Source organism: Labrus mixtus, chromosome 18 (assembly GCF_963584025.1).
Source record: "Labrus mixtus chromosome 18, fLabMix1.1, whole genome shotgun sequence".
Classification (NCBI taxonomy): domain Eukaryota; kingdom Metazoa; phylum Chordata; class Actinopteri; order Labriformes; family Labridae; genus Labrus; species Labrus mixtus.
Window position 1 is genome coordinate 15,107,294 of NC_083629.1, and position 14,928 is coordinate 15,122,221.

At 40.4% G+C, this 14,928-nt stretch overlaps 1 protein-coding gene across 1 annotated transcript in view; it reads left to right on the top strand.

Moving 5' to 3' along the window:
* Window positions 1–14,928, top strand: part of asap2a (ArfGAP with SH3 domain, ankyrin repeat and PH domain 2a) — a 310,370-nt gene that overhangs the window by 244,293 nt on the left and 51,149 nt on the right. Inside the window, exon 2 of the mRNA XM_061062247.1 lies at window positions 7,348–7,880. Coding sequence (XP_060918230.1) covers window positions 7,755–7,880 — 126 coding nt within the window. The 5' untranslated portion in view covers window positions 7,348–7,754. The remainder of the gene's footprint in view (window positions 1–7,347; window positions 7,881–14,928) is intronic.

Here is a 14,928-nt window from a genome sequence, read left to right on the forward strand (position 1 = left end):
TTCCCACTCATTTCTAATGAAGTGGATGCAGATGTGATAACTTTGCATTCAGTATTTTCTCATCCATCATGGTGTAACTGACATTTGTTTACAGCCTAAGCTGTTGTGGTGACAGAGTCCATAAGCTCCTTATATAGTCAGAAGTTCATGTTTTGCACTCCGCTTGCTCCTTCCCGGATGTGCAGCCTTTTCTTTTTACAGATTGGACAGAAAATGTCTTTGTGTTTGGGGGTCAGGCCAGAGTTTCCCCAATGGATGAGGCTTCTTGAAATAGAAGTCCAGAGAGAGAGAGAGAGAGAGCGAAAGAGAGAGAGAGAGAGACTTGCACTGTTTATTTGCCACTACTGACCTCGGTGTCCAAGAATCATCCCCTTCTCTTCCTCTCTGTCCTGTTTTAGCAAAGCTTGCAGACACCGAAAGCTTAACTATCCTGTGTCAAACAGTTGAATGGTTCTGCAGTCCCAGTGGGAATTGGAGAACATTATCATCATCACTCAAAATAGTCAGACAGCAGGAGTAACTGAGCTGTTGCTTAAGACCGAGGCATTGTATTTTCTCCATCAATAAGCAATAAGTTACCAAATCAATATGCACATGCTCCCTGACAAACTCCTATAGGTTTAGGATGCTGGGAATATCTAGGTAGAAATATACTCGTTTTCCTCTCCATAAATAATAAATGAGGCACTGCAGGTACCCTGGTCAGTGTTTCCTGTTCATTTTACCAAAGCATAAAGAAGAAACAGCCTCCATCAGATACATGCTAGACTGCTCCTGTAGGTGCACACGCTCATCCTTTCAACAAAACATTCAGAAAGTGTATAATCAGACCTGTAACCTGTCTATTTCAGTGTCAGGAGCATGATATCGCTCAGTTTATTGTTTGACACAGTTCACTGAAAGGTGGGGCAATCAATCATTCTCCTCTGACCTTCCATATTTCTATTTTTTTTTTTTTTTACATTATATGGTCTTTACCCACCTCTCTTAACTGACAGAAAAAAATATGTTTGCCTTTTTATTATCTTGCTTAAGAAGAATATTTCCCAAGGTCAAAAAAAGGGTTTATAATACCAAACAGGTTTTGGAAACATGTCCTAACATGGTTTGAAGCTATATTTAATTCAGCTTTTCAATAGTATTTTAGTGTTTTATTTTTCAAAAGTTCAGTATTCAAAACACAAAATACACAAAACATTTTTACATTGAAGACAACAGAATCTGTGACAATCACTTTATGGTGAGTGCACTGAAGTTCGACAGCTTTGCACAAACCAATGCAGCATGCAAAGTGGAAGCACGATAGAGGCTTCAGAGGAAGGAGAGAAAGCGAGTGTTAAGCGAGGGAGTGTAGCAGAATTTAAGGAGGCCTGTATAAGTTCACAGGTTTCTTGTGATCTTAAAATGTATATGATAAAGGTATTTTCATGGATTATCAAAGGGATGGGGACTTGTTGCCACATGGGATAAAATAGCGTAGAACTTTATTTATTAGTGTTTTTTTTTAGTTGAAGAAACAGTTTTGGAAAATATGTTTATTTGATTAGAATCAAAGGTTTAATTAGATGGCTAATACCTCTCTAATGTGTGCGTGATTTGTATTAAACCCTCATAAGCAGCCAGTAGGCTTAGCTTAGCAAAAAGAATGGAGAAACAACTAACCTTGCTCTGCGTATCAGCATCTTGAAAGAAAAAAGAAAACGAGATGTGTCAGCATATTTCTGAAACGTGTTTTCCATAATGTTAAACTATTCAAACAACAGCTCCAGTTTTCATTCCTGCTGGTTCCAAAAAAGGTCAACAAATGAATGAATGAATGAATGATGGAGAAACAGCTTCTGTTCAAGGTCACTTTAAGCAATAAATTCTAACAGCCAATGATGCTTGAGTTTATCATCGCAGTTTAGCTTTTGTCAGTCAAATAGCTTAATCCTTTGGCTAACATGATATTGTGAATTACATGATCCATCATATGTTTTACTTAATAACCAAATTATATGTGTTTTATATGCTCCCAGTGGCTTGAGTGTTAATCAGATACAGATATGACATGTTCATTTTCTGACTTTTATTCATTCTGCACACTTTTTTTTATTTTATTTTATTTTTTTAGTGTTTTTTCTTTTGTACTGTTTGCTGCACGCTGCAGGACTGATGTTTCATGATTAGCTTTTCCATATGGCTAAAAGTCTCTGGACAGCAAGATGGATGAACATGATGGATGTGAAAGCTCCACTCTGCGTACAGTCTGTCTGAACGTCTCCCTGTGGGAGGAGCAGACACAATCATTGACTTACATGGAATGAACTCCCTTCTCCTCCATTAGCATTCCAAAGGGAAAACCAACAGATTCACTTCACACAAGACGCTTGTTCCTCTTTAGTCTTTCAGATTGTATTGTCTCTTTGAACCAACTAGGGCTTTACATTGATATGAATAAAGGGACACAAGATTATGAAGGTAATCATCTAATTGAGGGAATATAAAGCAGAATGTAAACACCCTTGAGGCACAATCTCACCCTCTATATCCATTATGATCCAATCATTCCGCAGCGTCACATTAAATGCATGAGCCAGGCTTTAAACATGTCTGTTGTGGTGTCAGAAACAGATGTGACACTGATAAGAAATTTTGCACCGTAATGGTAGTCGCACAGGTAGTACAGACTGTAAATGAGGCTGATTCATTCAGAAGCTACAGTACAGTTCATTCTTCATCCTATAGATTAAATTGAATTATTGTGGGAGGTAAAGAGATTCACCCAGCAGTGACGTCTTTTCTGTCAACTGGTTGCAGCTACTAAAAATGGGTGGGGGTGGGGGGGGTTTCTACATGACTCGACTCACAGGAGAAACAATGTCACGACTGTAGTCTCACTCTTGTCACTTTTTACTCCAATAATCCCTTGATCCAGTGGAACAACTGAAACGGCACTGTGTTCACTATGACTGTGGAGCTGAAATGAAGATGAGGAATACATATTTAATTGTGCACATTGACACGGTGATGCTGTGATAAAGGAGTAGCTTTGCATGGTCAGTTCTCATTGAAATACCTGCATTGACCTTGTGACCTTGAAGCTGATCGTGTACAGGGTGCTGTGCAAGACTTAGTAAATTTGGCACATACACGTTCAGCTGTTTATTCTGCATGGTTTTCACCGCCATCTTGCTCTTGATGCACTAAGTTTTTACAGACAAAGGCATGTGCGCTTATAAGTATTATTAAAATCAAAATAGAATTTCCTCTGTTTATAATGACTTTATACTTGCAACCCACAGGGAAAGAACATTTCAAAGATCATAATCAAGTGTTTGTGTTTTGTCCTGCGGTTTAACAAATTAATATCCTGTGGTTTGCATATCTTCGCAGGCCAGAGGAGATAATAAGCAACACTACAGAGAGGGAGAACTCACAGCCTCTCTTTTATTAGGAGATGATGAAAGCACACTAAAGGTGCCCTCATCCTTATACTTTCTCAAGAGAACCTGGATAAATGAGATGACATAAAAACAGTGAAATAACATTGGAACAATCTTCTTTGCAGTATGCAAGATAAAATGGGCTATTCTTGCCGCAGTATGTGGAGAATTTTAAGGCTCTTTAGTGGAAGTGAAATCTCCAGTTATGGTTCCTAGGGAAACCAAGAGAGGATGGGACAGGTTGATGTGCAGCCTGCAAGGATATAATGAAGTACTGTGACATTGAATATGCTCGGGCTCATGGTGCCAACTCCTCTGAGGACTAATAATTGCTGTAAAAGCCACTTGCTCCTAATGATGATAGTGAAGCAGCTGTGTCCCTCTACCAGCTCTGTGCAATCATCACTCACGTGTGTATGTTGGGTGGGGTGGGGGCTAGAAATGTCAAGCAGTTATTCAACAGGGCAGTTCCTGGGTGTCCTTCAGGGTGGCAAGGTTAGAGGAAAATTATGATCCAGTTATCCATGGCTATTGAATGTAGCTCTTTTGTTCCTTTAAGCAAGGGTTTTTAATTACTGGACGGTTAAGTTAAAGTATGTACGTTATTCTTTTTAAAGGAGGAAACACAATCAATCAAACATTGCTGAGCAGGTCATATATTATGGTCATCCACAGGATTTTTAATCTCCAGCAGCTAATTGAATTTCCATTGTTCACTGAACAATGTGAAATGACATGCATTGCTGACTTCTGACCCGACTGTTTTCACCTGATCTGAAGAGTATGTATTAGTCAGTAAGTGATTAACCTATTCACCAATTTTCACAGTAATGTGTTTTACTACAGTAGGTTTCAGAATGGCAAAAAAAACATGTTTTTCATTTAATTTCTCTACAGTCTCAAAGTAAATGCTAATCAGATGATCTATTATGGAATACTAAGTCTTGTGTTACTATTGATGGTAAGCTAATTAACCTGACATGCTAACATTTGCAATTATCGGGGTATCACACTTCTCAGCCTCCCGAGGAAAACTTATGGCAGGGTGCTGGAAAGGAGGCTCCGGCCGATTATCGAACCCCCGAATACAGGAGCAAGAATGTGGATTCCGTCCTGGCCGTGGGGCAGTGGACCAGCTCTTGACCCTTGCAGGGCTTCTTGGGGGGGGGCGTTTGTAGACCTGGAGAAGTCCTGTGATTGTGTCACTCGGGGGGGTCATGTGTGGGGTACTGTAGGAGTATGGGGTCCCAGGGAACCATCGTGTCCCTGAATGACCAAAGTGAGAGCTGTGTCTGCATTCTCTGCACAAAGTCACAGTCACAGACACGTTCCCTGTGAATGTATGCCTCCGCCAGGGCTGTCCCTTTTCTCCAGGGCAGGAGTTTCATCTCTGCTCTTTGAAGATGACGTTGTTCTAATGGCATCTTAAGGCTGGGACCTCTATTAGCCATATTCTGAGTTTCAATTTACCATCATCCAACTGCTTATTTTAAAAGAAAAGTAAATACACGGATTTAGTCGATTTAGTCTCGTAGCTCACTAAATCCCTGAAGGATGTTCAGATTCAGACGCCGCGACCACTGCAGGGTCAACAACTATCACTCTCACTTGTTCAAAGCTGCAAGTTGTTTGCATGCAAACAAGGTCTGTATTGAGGAAAGCACTGCTGCTGAATAAGGCTTGTGTTCACTCTGTGGAGCAGCGGAAAGCTTCTGCTTAGGCACCTTTTCTTTTAGGGGAGCTGCAGGAGAAGCAATTAAGTTTCAAATGTCAAAATCAAAATTTGTGAGGCTTTGATGATTACAAAATACAATAAAAGTAGAGTATGGACAATATATGAAAGGCTAGATTCATGACACTTTTTTACAGTCCAGTTGTTAGTCCTGCTTGTGCTTGTCCAGATTCAATAAATGATGAAACATTATGCTTTTTATGTTTCCATTGAGTTAAAGGGGAAATACCCTCCTGCGCTAACAGTTGGGCCAGTTTGGGGTCGGTTTGGTCTTTAAGGATAAAACCTGTATTGAGTAAGACAGATGGTACTGGACATACAGTAGAGCCGAGTAGCACAGAGGAGGGCTGGGGGTGTTTGGTTGTACTGACCTCACTGACTGAGCCGCTCTGTCTCTGGATAGCAGATGTTCGCTGGGAGTGTGTGTGTCTTTATTTCATAAGGGAGTTGAGGCCTGAGTAGCCGGTCAGGGTCAGCCTGCGTCTTAAGCTCTTCATTAAGCAGCTTGCCAGGAGACGCTGCAGAGCTAAAAGAATGTGTGAACACTGCACAGTTTGTGATTTAAAGGCTGCCCAGGGTTTTTGCCTCGGCCGCTGTGATACTATTTATACCGGTAGCTGTCCTGTCGGGGCTGAATGAGCTGGGAAACATCAGCAGATTTTTCATCCCAAAGCCCCAAAACAACTGCAAGCACTCTGGAATCAGAGGCTGTTGTTTTTTTCAAGTTCCTGTTCACAAAAATTCAAGCATGAGAAAAAGTTTATACATAGTCTCAGACGGCGCCCTCATGAATAATGTTTTCTTTTCTCCTGCATTCTTCCCAGCAGGATTTTAGGAGGATAAAAGTACTCTTTGAATCATATTTCTTCTGAAAATCAACATGCCTCTACTATATGTGTCTACTTTAATGTAAACTCTGGATGTTGGAAGATGGTGTTTCACTCTTCATTGCTGGTATAGTTTGTCTTTTTATCTGATACATTGTTATGTCAAAACATCAGTGCTCATTACTTGCATCTGTGCTGATCCTGTCTCTATCCTTTCTTTATCAGCTGTTTCACAACACATATCTTGAGTTAATTCACTTTACGAGACAGAGTGTTACATTGCATATAGGCCTGGTGCTGTACAGTGGACTATGGTTTATGCCGATTCAGTTTCAGTTTTATTTTTGTTTTATCATTTCACTCTTTTCCTCAGCAGCTTAGATGTTGACTGAAATCTTGAATGTTTGGATTATACAGAAACAGTGGGCAATTTCGAATTTCAATTAGGCCTTTAACTAAATCAGCATTTAGATAAACCAAAAAACCTTTTTGTTCCAAATGTTTTATCCTGCAATGACTTTACTGATGTCGTTTTTGACATTTTGTCAGAAATGAAAGGATTTAAAGGATTGAAGTTAAGGGTCATTTTTAAAACTAATCATTCTAGGCAAAGCTTTAAGTGGTTATTTGGTTATTTCCATCCAAACGTTTTGGAAGAAAATACATTAGAAAGTTTACCCTAACACAGTTCAACTATAAAATTGCATCAGTAAACACAGTAGTGAACTTCTCCCATCTCCAACGAAAGGAACGACAAGTGGCGCTATATTCAAGATGCTGCATTTACGTGCCCTTGGAAATATTTCACTACTAACAAACATCTGCAGCACTGGAGTATTCAACTAACACATGTCAAATGTCTTCAATATGTTTACAAGTGTTGCCTTTCTTTTTATTGATTGTAATATTTCTTTGATCTTAAAAACAAGGGGCAAACTGACTCACTTTTTTGAGTAAGCATAAGCCTACTTCATTTTACTGACAATGTTTATAAACGCTATTTGGTAGTCTACTTTTACAGCATCATATATTTGAAGATATGTTTGATTTTGGAAATTAAACATATAATATAGCCTACACTGAATGAGTTCTAAATATACTGCTACTTCACTTGATTGGTAAGGGAGATGAGGACTTACAGCACACAGCATACAATCACAAAACTTTGAGTTTCCGAGGTGCATTTGAAGGCAGCAGGAGCACGCCTTCCATTAATCCTGATTGGCTCTCAAGTACCAGCTGGTGTTCCCCATTGGCTAATGCGCGTCCGTTGAATCCCCTCCTCTACCTTTGTCAATTTCTTGCGCTCCCGTTGAAACGCCTGGTTGTTGTTTCCCGTGGCGCGGAGGAGGAAGAAGAGAAGTTGTTCAACCCGCTCGGTCGGAGGATTGGGAACACACAGAGAGCCGATAACAGACTCAAACCGAGGACGCTTTACTTTCACCTGTTACCAGGAGACGACCTGCAAACGTGAATGGAGCCGGAATAGTTGAGCTTAAAGCCAGAAAGGATTTAACCTACCCATCACCTTGTTGTTGCTCCGCGCGGCAACTCCTCAAACACCGCGTGTGCGACACCGCTGTGTGAGGACTGTATTGGGAGCAAACGAGGGAATGACATAAACAACACTCGGAGATGGTTTACTACTGCCCGCAAGCACATTTAGAGACTCTACTACGGCTGCTCCTGTAATATTTCCAGTGATTAAACTGTACAGTCGAGAAGCGGGATAGCGGAAAGTGTTTATTTTGAATAGCAAAGGGATTAATTATGCCGGACCAAATCACAGTTTCAGAGTTTGTTGCAGAGACGAATGAAGATTATAAATCTCCAACTGCCTCTAACTTCACTACCAGGATGTCCCACTGCAGGAACACAGTGACTGCTCTGGAGGAGGTGAGTGACTCTGGTGGGACTGGGATTGTCATCACAAACACTAATAAAAGCAAAACTATAACTATTCTTTGTGATATCTCATTGATATCAGGCTTAAAACGTTATCCCCATTTCTAAACATTCTTTGCCAACATAGAGATGGCTTTGTCCAAGAGAAACCACCTTCCTACTGCAGCTCTATTCATCCCTTTATGCTTAATATTCATTTCTAACAAGATCAGCTTTTGATGAATAAGGCTTTTACTACTGTCATAGGTCTATACTGTGCCTCTATGAAGTGGTTGTAATTGGGAAGTTGAATTAATTCTGTCCCCCTGAACTATCAGCTTACCCTGCAAGAGCGGAGGAAATCTTGGGAGGAGCAAGAGAAGAGGGGTCCTTCATCCACTTCTGAGTAATTTGCAAGAATTGTTGAAACCAAAACAAAAGAAACTCTTAGAAACTTAAAGACTGCATAGATGTAGGAGTCGAAACTTTTACAGTGGATGATGTAAAGAAGGACAGTAATCAAATCCATCAGACATTTTAATTCAAGTTTTTCAGGTTTATTTATATAGCATTTTTGAAAGTGTTTTTGAACATCACATTGATAGAGCGAAGAATCGTCCGCATCTCTGCGCACAGAGAACACTTTGTGTTCTTCCTTTGCAGGTCATCAGGAGGAAGGACACTTCCGCTTTGTTCCCTGACAGCCCCACACCACCTCCCTCCCTCTCTTGTTATAGTTTCCCTACTTTGTGTGCTGAATGGCAGAGCCTCGCCCTGCCTGATGGTAAAAATAGAATTTCCCACATGAGCAGCTTGGTGTATTATGTGTGTTAGTGTGTCTCTGCCCTCTAAGTTTGGGTGCACTTGCAGATGTTGGATGATGTAAGGACATGCGTTATGCATAGCTTAAAGTTGTCATCAAAAAAGGAGCCATGACTCGCAGATATGCCCGTTTTATATTGTGAAAACAGACGTCTCAGCCTGTTATATATATATATATATATATATATATGTGCAGAACAGAGTTCAATAATTTGGGTTTTATGTCAGCTTTACCCCTGCTTTATTTTTAAGCTGTGTTTGTGAAGGACTTATCCAGGCAGCCAGACATACACCTGCTCAGGCTGACAGGTGCTGCAACAGGGAGTCAGACACCTTGTCATGGTCTGTTGCACTGAACCCTCTGCAGCTGTTGGATGTAAAATAGCAATTAGTCCACTGTTTTTAGTTAAAAGCTAAAAAGTGTGTGGACTTTAGTCATTTTAAATTGTACATTTACACAAATCTGTAGCCAATCAGCTGTATTAGCCCTGTGATGTTTAACTGAGACTCAAACTCAGCATTTTCCTTTCAGACACAAAGTGCTGTTGAAGCTTCTGAATAGTTGTAACAGGAACGTGGAGTAGTGCGTTGTTGTTTCACATTGACCTCCCCACGCTTAGGCTCCGGAAGCACAAGGCCTTTTATTGTTGGGCCAACAGGACCGCGCTTCACTTTGGTCTGTTTGACCAATTAAACACAGTCGTGGACAGGGAACACTTCCACTTATTGTCTGCCCGCCTGCCTGGAATCTCAAACGTGAGCACGCAAACAGAAACACACTGACAGGCATCCAAAAGTAACTTGTGTTGTAAATTAAAAATCAGCTCTTGTTTTCTGGTTTGAGTTTTCCAGGGGAAAAAAAATCCATCACTGATGATTCCTTCACCCTTGAGAATAGTAATACAGCTGCATATCAGATGTTACTGTTTTCAGCATTGAGCTGATTAACAAACAGAACATGCTGATTCTGACCTCTGAATCTGCAGTTTGTTGTATAAGCACTCATTTGGTAGCTTTTACCCTTACACTGACAGTTGAGGACAGGCTGATTGGAACAGCACGGTGTTCTGTAATGCTGCAGTGGGCTGCTGTATCATTTCACAAGATGCCAGGTGCCTCTGAGTTTTTTGTATTCAGCTGTCTGTTTGGATGCTAACCTTGAGACAATCTCATATGGCCCTAGTGTTGCTTTAGTACATAGATAGTGTATAATGCTATTAGTGGAATTAAGGTTTTTTTGATGTGCATATTTTGTAGGAGAGTATGCATTCTACAACCTCTTCAAAGTGACACACTAGTAACAAAGGTCACTGCTTATCACTTATCATGTTACTTCAGCATCTTTTGCACTATGCACCACTGCACTGTTTAATGTTTAGTCGTGTAAATATTAGTCTTTTCTTATTATGTTTATTGTTGATACTTAATGTTGTACCTGTACATAAGAGAGCACAGTTCACCGAAGTTAAATTCCTTGTGTGTGTAAGCATAGCTGGCCAATAAATCTGCATCATTGTATTCTTTAAATGCGTGCTCCACTAATTTAGTATTGCCATCATTTAAGTCAAATACATGAATGAGAGTTGAAAAAAAATAACAAGTGACTCCAATTGATCAGACTCCAGCTGTAGAGCTCCAAAACAGTCTTTGCAGTAGTTCTTCTGAAAAGCTATGAACACACTTTGGCTTGTTAAATCAAAGCCTCACATTTCTAGATCACTAATACCTCCTGTTTGGTTTATTTGTTCTTTATCACCACCAGTTTACTTTAATGTGGGTGTAAGTTATTGACAAGGGAGAAGATTAATTTGTTCGAAGAGCGTTGTGATTAATGTGTAAATCTGTTGTTCCAGATGGCTTAAATACTGCTTTCTGTTCTGTACAAATTACATGGACGTGTTGCTGCTCCTGTGCTCCTAACAGTCGTGTTCTGTGATTCTAAAACTCCTTATTTCCTAATGCAAAGTGTAATGTTTGAAGCTTTTTGGAGCGGCTGGAAAAAAACGCCCCAAGTAAGCCATTTATTGGCTAAGCAAGCTATTTCTTTTCTGACATCACTTCAGGTCAATTGTGCCAAGGTGTAATAAAATCAAACTTCTAATAAAATACCATACTCCCACTATGGTGTGCCAATTTCAATGCCATTAATGTACAAAGAATAATAACGTCTGTCACTCTTCTGATTTTCTACTTGGAATTTAGAGTTATGTGCGTTTTTGATTTTCAAGAAGAGAATTTGGTGATGTACATTTTTAGGGTGATTGTCCAATTTGTAGAAAGATTGGCCAAAGTTGCAAGGTGGCAAAAAAAGGTGTTGTAATTTGTTGAATTTGCATCAGTTCATTGAATTGCCAAATCCCAACTTCCTCGAGGGACTTATAAACAGATGTAAACCTTTAACTACTGTTTACTTTGCTTTTTTTATATCCACACGTCATACTAAAAGTTCCCATTCATGGCACGTGTGTTGGATAATAAAAACGGTTACTGCGTTGTATCTTAGTAATGTAGTAGACATAAACACAAACACAGGATAAGTACATGTCAGTCTACAGAGGATGCTCAAAAGTCCATGATCAATCCCAATGTGTCGGGATATTGTGCAGGTCTGTTTGTCGATCTTTTAGTCAGGGGTGTCCTCTTCTCCTCAAAAAACATGTTTCTTCCTCTGGGTTGAACAGACTGCCTCGCCTCAGATGTGTCTTTATAGATTGAGTCTAGGGCTCTGTATTTCTATCTCAAGCTTGCGCTGCTTCAAAAAAGCTGATGCTCCTACAGCCTCGTCTTCTTGAGGTACCTGGAAAAGTGACCTTTAGATTTGGTTGTTTTATAGAAAGCTTTTAAACACATTAGCAAGAGAGGAGTAGAATCAAGCCAGACATGTTTTACAGAAATGAGTTGTATAATTACTTGTTTCTAAACTGAACAGTATCTGATTCAACCTTAATTACTCAAGTAGTTTTAAACTGCTGGCTATTAAGAGGCCATACAAAGAGATTACGCGTGTATGTGTGTGTGTGCCTGCATGTTTGTGTGTGCATTTGTAAAACCAAGGCAATAAAACCTGTTTATCCAGTAAGAGGATGTTGGGATTTGTGTCATGACCCCCCTTTGTGCTTTTGTAAAACACAGCTTTTCTTACTAACCACTTGTTTGACTTTCCTCTGGCAAGCCCAGACTAAAGGGCTCTGGGATTTGGGTTTTCATTGGAATATACTGAATGGCAATTTGTGAATACTCTAGTAAACTGGAAATGCTATGATCCAGTCCTGACAAGTGTGGTTTTGGGACACGCTTTGAATTGAGTGCATTTAAGTAACCTTGTGTCGCTGTATTCACGGCATTGTAATGGGAGACATTCTTATTGTCCCTACTGTAAAATGTGTGACATATGTTAACTAAATAACTTTATTCTGGCCAAATTCATTGTTTACTTTTGTATCGTCCCTTTTTCTCGTGAGTTGCCTCATAACAGTGTTTCTGTATATAAAAAAAAAGAAAAAAGCATGGCCTCACAAATAACCTCTCAAGAAGCATCAGCCCCGAGGGTTGATCTGACCTTAGTGTTAAGTATTGATCTTGATGAAAACGCCCCAATGCTTTTGTCTCACACAAGGAAACCTCAGAGGATGTACGCAGGATGTCTGTCTGGCACACAATGTAGTCCTCTTTACTCTATTTTTGTATCTCGGACTTTTTTTTTTTTTTATGCCCCAGTTCCTGAATACTACTGGGCAAAGAGAAAGAGAGTGACTCCTTAAATTATCCAATCAATAAAGATGTCGTCTTGAATGGTTCTCAAGTTCATGCAGCTGGAATTAAACAGATCAGACTCGTACAGCAGACTGCAAAAGATTATGAGCGTTTGTAGCTTTAAAACAACCATCACTACATGGTGTTCGAAACATGCCTTTGTTTTGTCAGCAGTGTATCTATTTGATCACTTTGTCTTTGCATATAGTTTCTCAGATAGAGATGCACTGTTTTATTACTCAACAGCTGTTTTTAATTTATAGTTGCTTGATAGGTAGAGTGCTTGCTTGCTATGCGCTCTTGGACCTGCTCCCTGCTATTGTTTCATGAATACAAATATCCTCTAGTGGATTTAGACCCTCCTTAAACAGTTTTGCACTCACTCTTGTACACTTATTAATTGTTCACTTTCACCCAAAAAAGTGTACATCATCAACCCCGTGGGCGGCTGTGGATCAGTTGGTAGAGTCTGACGTTTCTCAACTGGAAAGTTGTGGGTTCGATCCCCTGCTCCTGCAGCGAGACTGTCCAAGACACTACACCCCAAATTGCTCCCGCTGCTTTCAATTAATTTTGTAACCCAACTGGCTGCAAGAAATAAAGATTCACGTTGTCAGTGAGCACCAAATCACCATGGCCATAAAAACATTTTTCAATAACTTCTACCTTATCAGATGTCAATTAATGACATCAATATTTACAACATTTAATTTCTTGAGGCTATGACTAGTTGGATTCTTAGCTTCCTATTCAAAATTATATTTTGCACATATGGTGGAATTCAATTCTTAAAGCAACTTGACTTTAGTTTGAACTGTTGTGATCAAATAGCATCTGAACTACCTTGAACCTAAATAACCATCAACCTAATGAACCAAAAGCCAGCATGCCTAAAAGAGAAAACTTAGCTGCTGCATGCTCTATATCCTCCTTTATCAAGTGCCACAATACATGCCATTCTCCAAGTCTCTTCCTCGGCCCCATCTCCTGCTGTCCAATTTATTCATTCTTTGGCCAATGAATAACAGTTATTTATAGCGCAGTCAGCTTTTCAGGGTCCTTTACTGTTGTCAAGGGGGGGTTGAGGGCAACCCAGTCCTGAAGGCTAACATCATTAGTCTTCAGTCTGGCTATTATTTCATCCAACTATGGCATGCCAGTTATGCAATCCTATGGCATGCTTCCTTGCTGCTTGATTTTTTTTTGAAGGATTATTAAGGAGTACCTCTGGGAATGGCGATGGTATTCACAGCATCCACAGAAAACTGTTGGCACTGGCTGTCCAGGCCACACCAACCATCAGTCTGGTTCTCACAGGCTGTTTTTAGCTCCCCTAGATGTGGTGCACAACATGGTAATGAGGCTTGTAAAATACTAAGTCGATTCTCAATGAGCTTTTGAGTGTTAAGAAAACAGTTGAAGAGTGCCTGCTGGGCGCGTCTAAGAACCTCATCTCTTTTATAGCACCGCTAAGCTTAATCTTACACCACGGGTTGTTTATGTTCACGCTTTACCTTGACATGCACCGCTATCTTCTGCTAACATGCGATGGGGTCTTGTTTATTTCCAGCTTTCTCGGTGGCTTCACAGCTCTGCCCTTGCAGACCCTTTCCGTTGCAGAACAAAGCATTTTTGCGGCCCACTATGGCTTTGTGCTGAATCATCTCAATTTTTAATGCACGGCAATTTATAGCTGATATGTTTTACTGCCACAGGCAAGTATGTTCGTGTAACTCTCAACTTAGTCCGCAAGTTTGTGTTGATATTGTAGGGGATCCTTCCCCCACTTCAGGCAAGGGTTGGTGGGAACGGCTGCAGCATGGCAGGGGGCAACAGCTGCCCCCTACAACAGGTGGCCAAGAGGAAAGTTTTAACAAGGCTTCAGACAGTGGGATTATCAATGCAGAGACAATCTACATCTAATAGCTTTAGAGACACACGGATGGATCTCCAAGCTGTCACGCACACATGGCCTCTATGGGCAGACTGGCCAGAGTGAGCAGTGCAAACCCCCTGACACTCTGGTCAGTCTTCAGCATACTACCAAAGCAGCTTTATATAATTGAAATAGGATTTCTGGCAGGATCACAGCAGTCCTGTCTCCTTGTTTCAGCTTTTGTCTTTGTAAGCTGTCCCCACTGTCCCTTGAGTTTGCCTCTCTGTAGTTATGCATGAGAGTAGGCCGAGCCCATTCAGCACAGCAAACTACATCCATTCATTCAAATCCTTACAGATGATGTGTTGGTTTAAGGGGAACATTTTGCAAATTCCTTCAATGAAGCAAGTTGGTGTTAGTATTTGGGTATTAGACAGTCGCAGAATCCTTTGGCTATCATGACTGACATATATGCAGTCGTGGAAGCAATGGTCAGTTTTTTTGGGGGGCTTCTGTTGTAGAAAGCACTTGCGATAAATGACAATGAGTCATGGCTTCCTTGTCTGTGATCTGAATAGTTAACAGTCCAAGCAGTGTGAAGCAGGAATG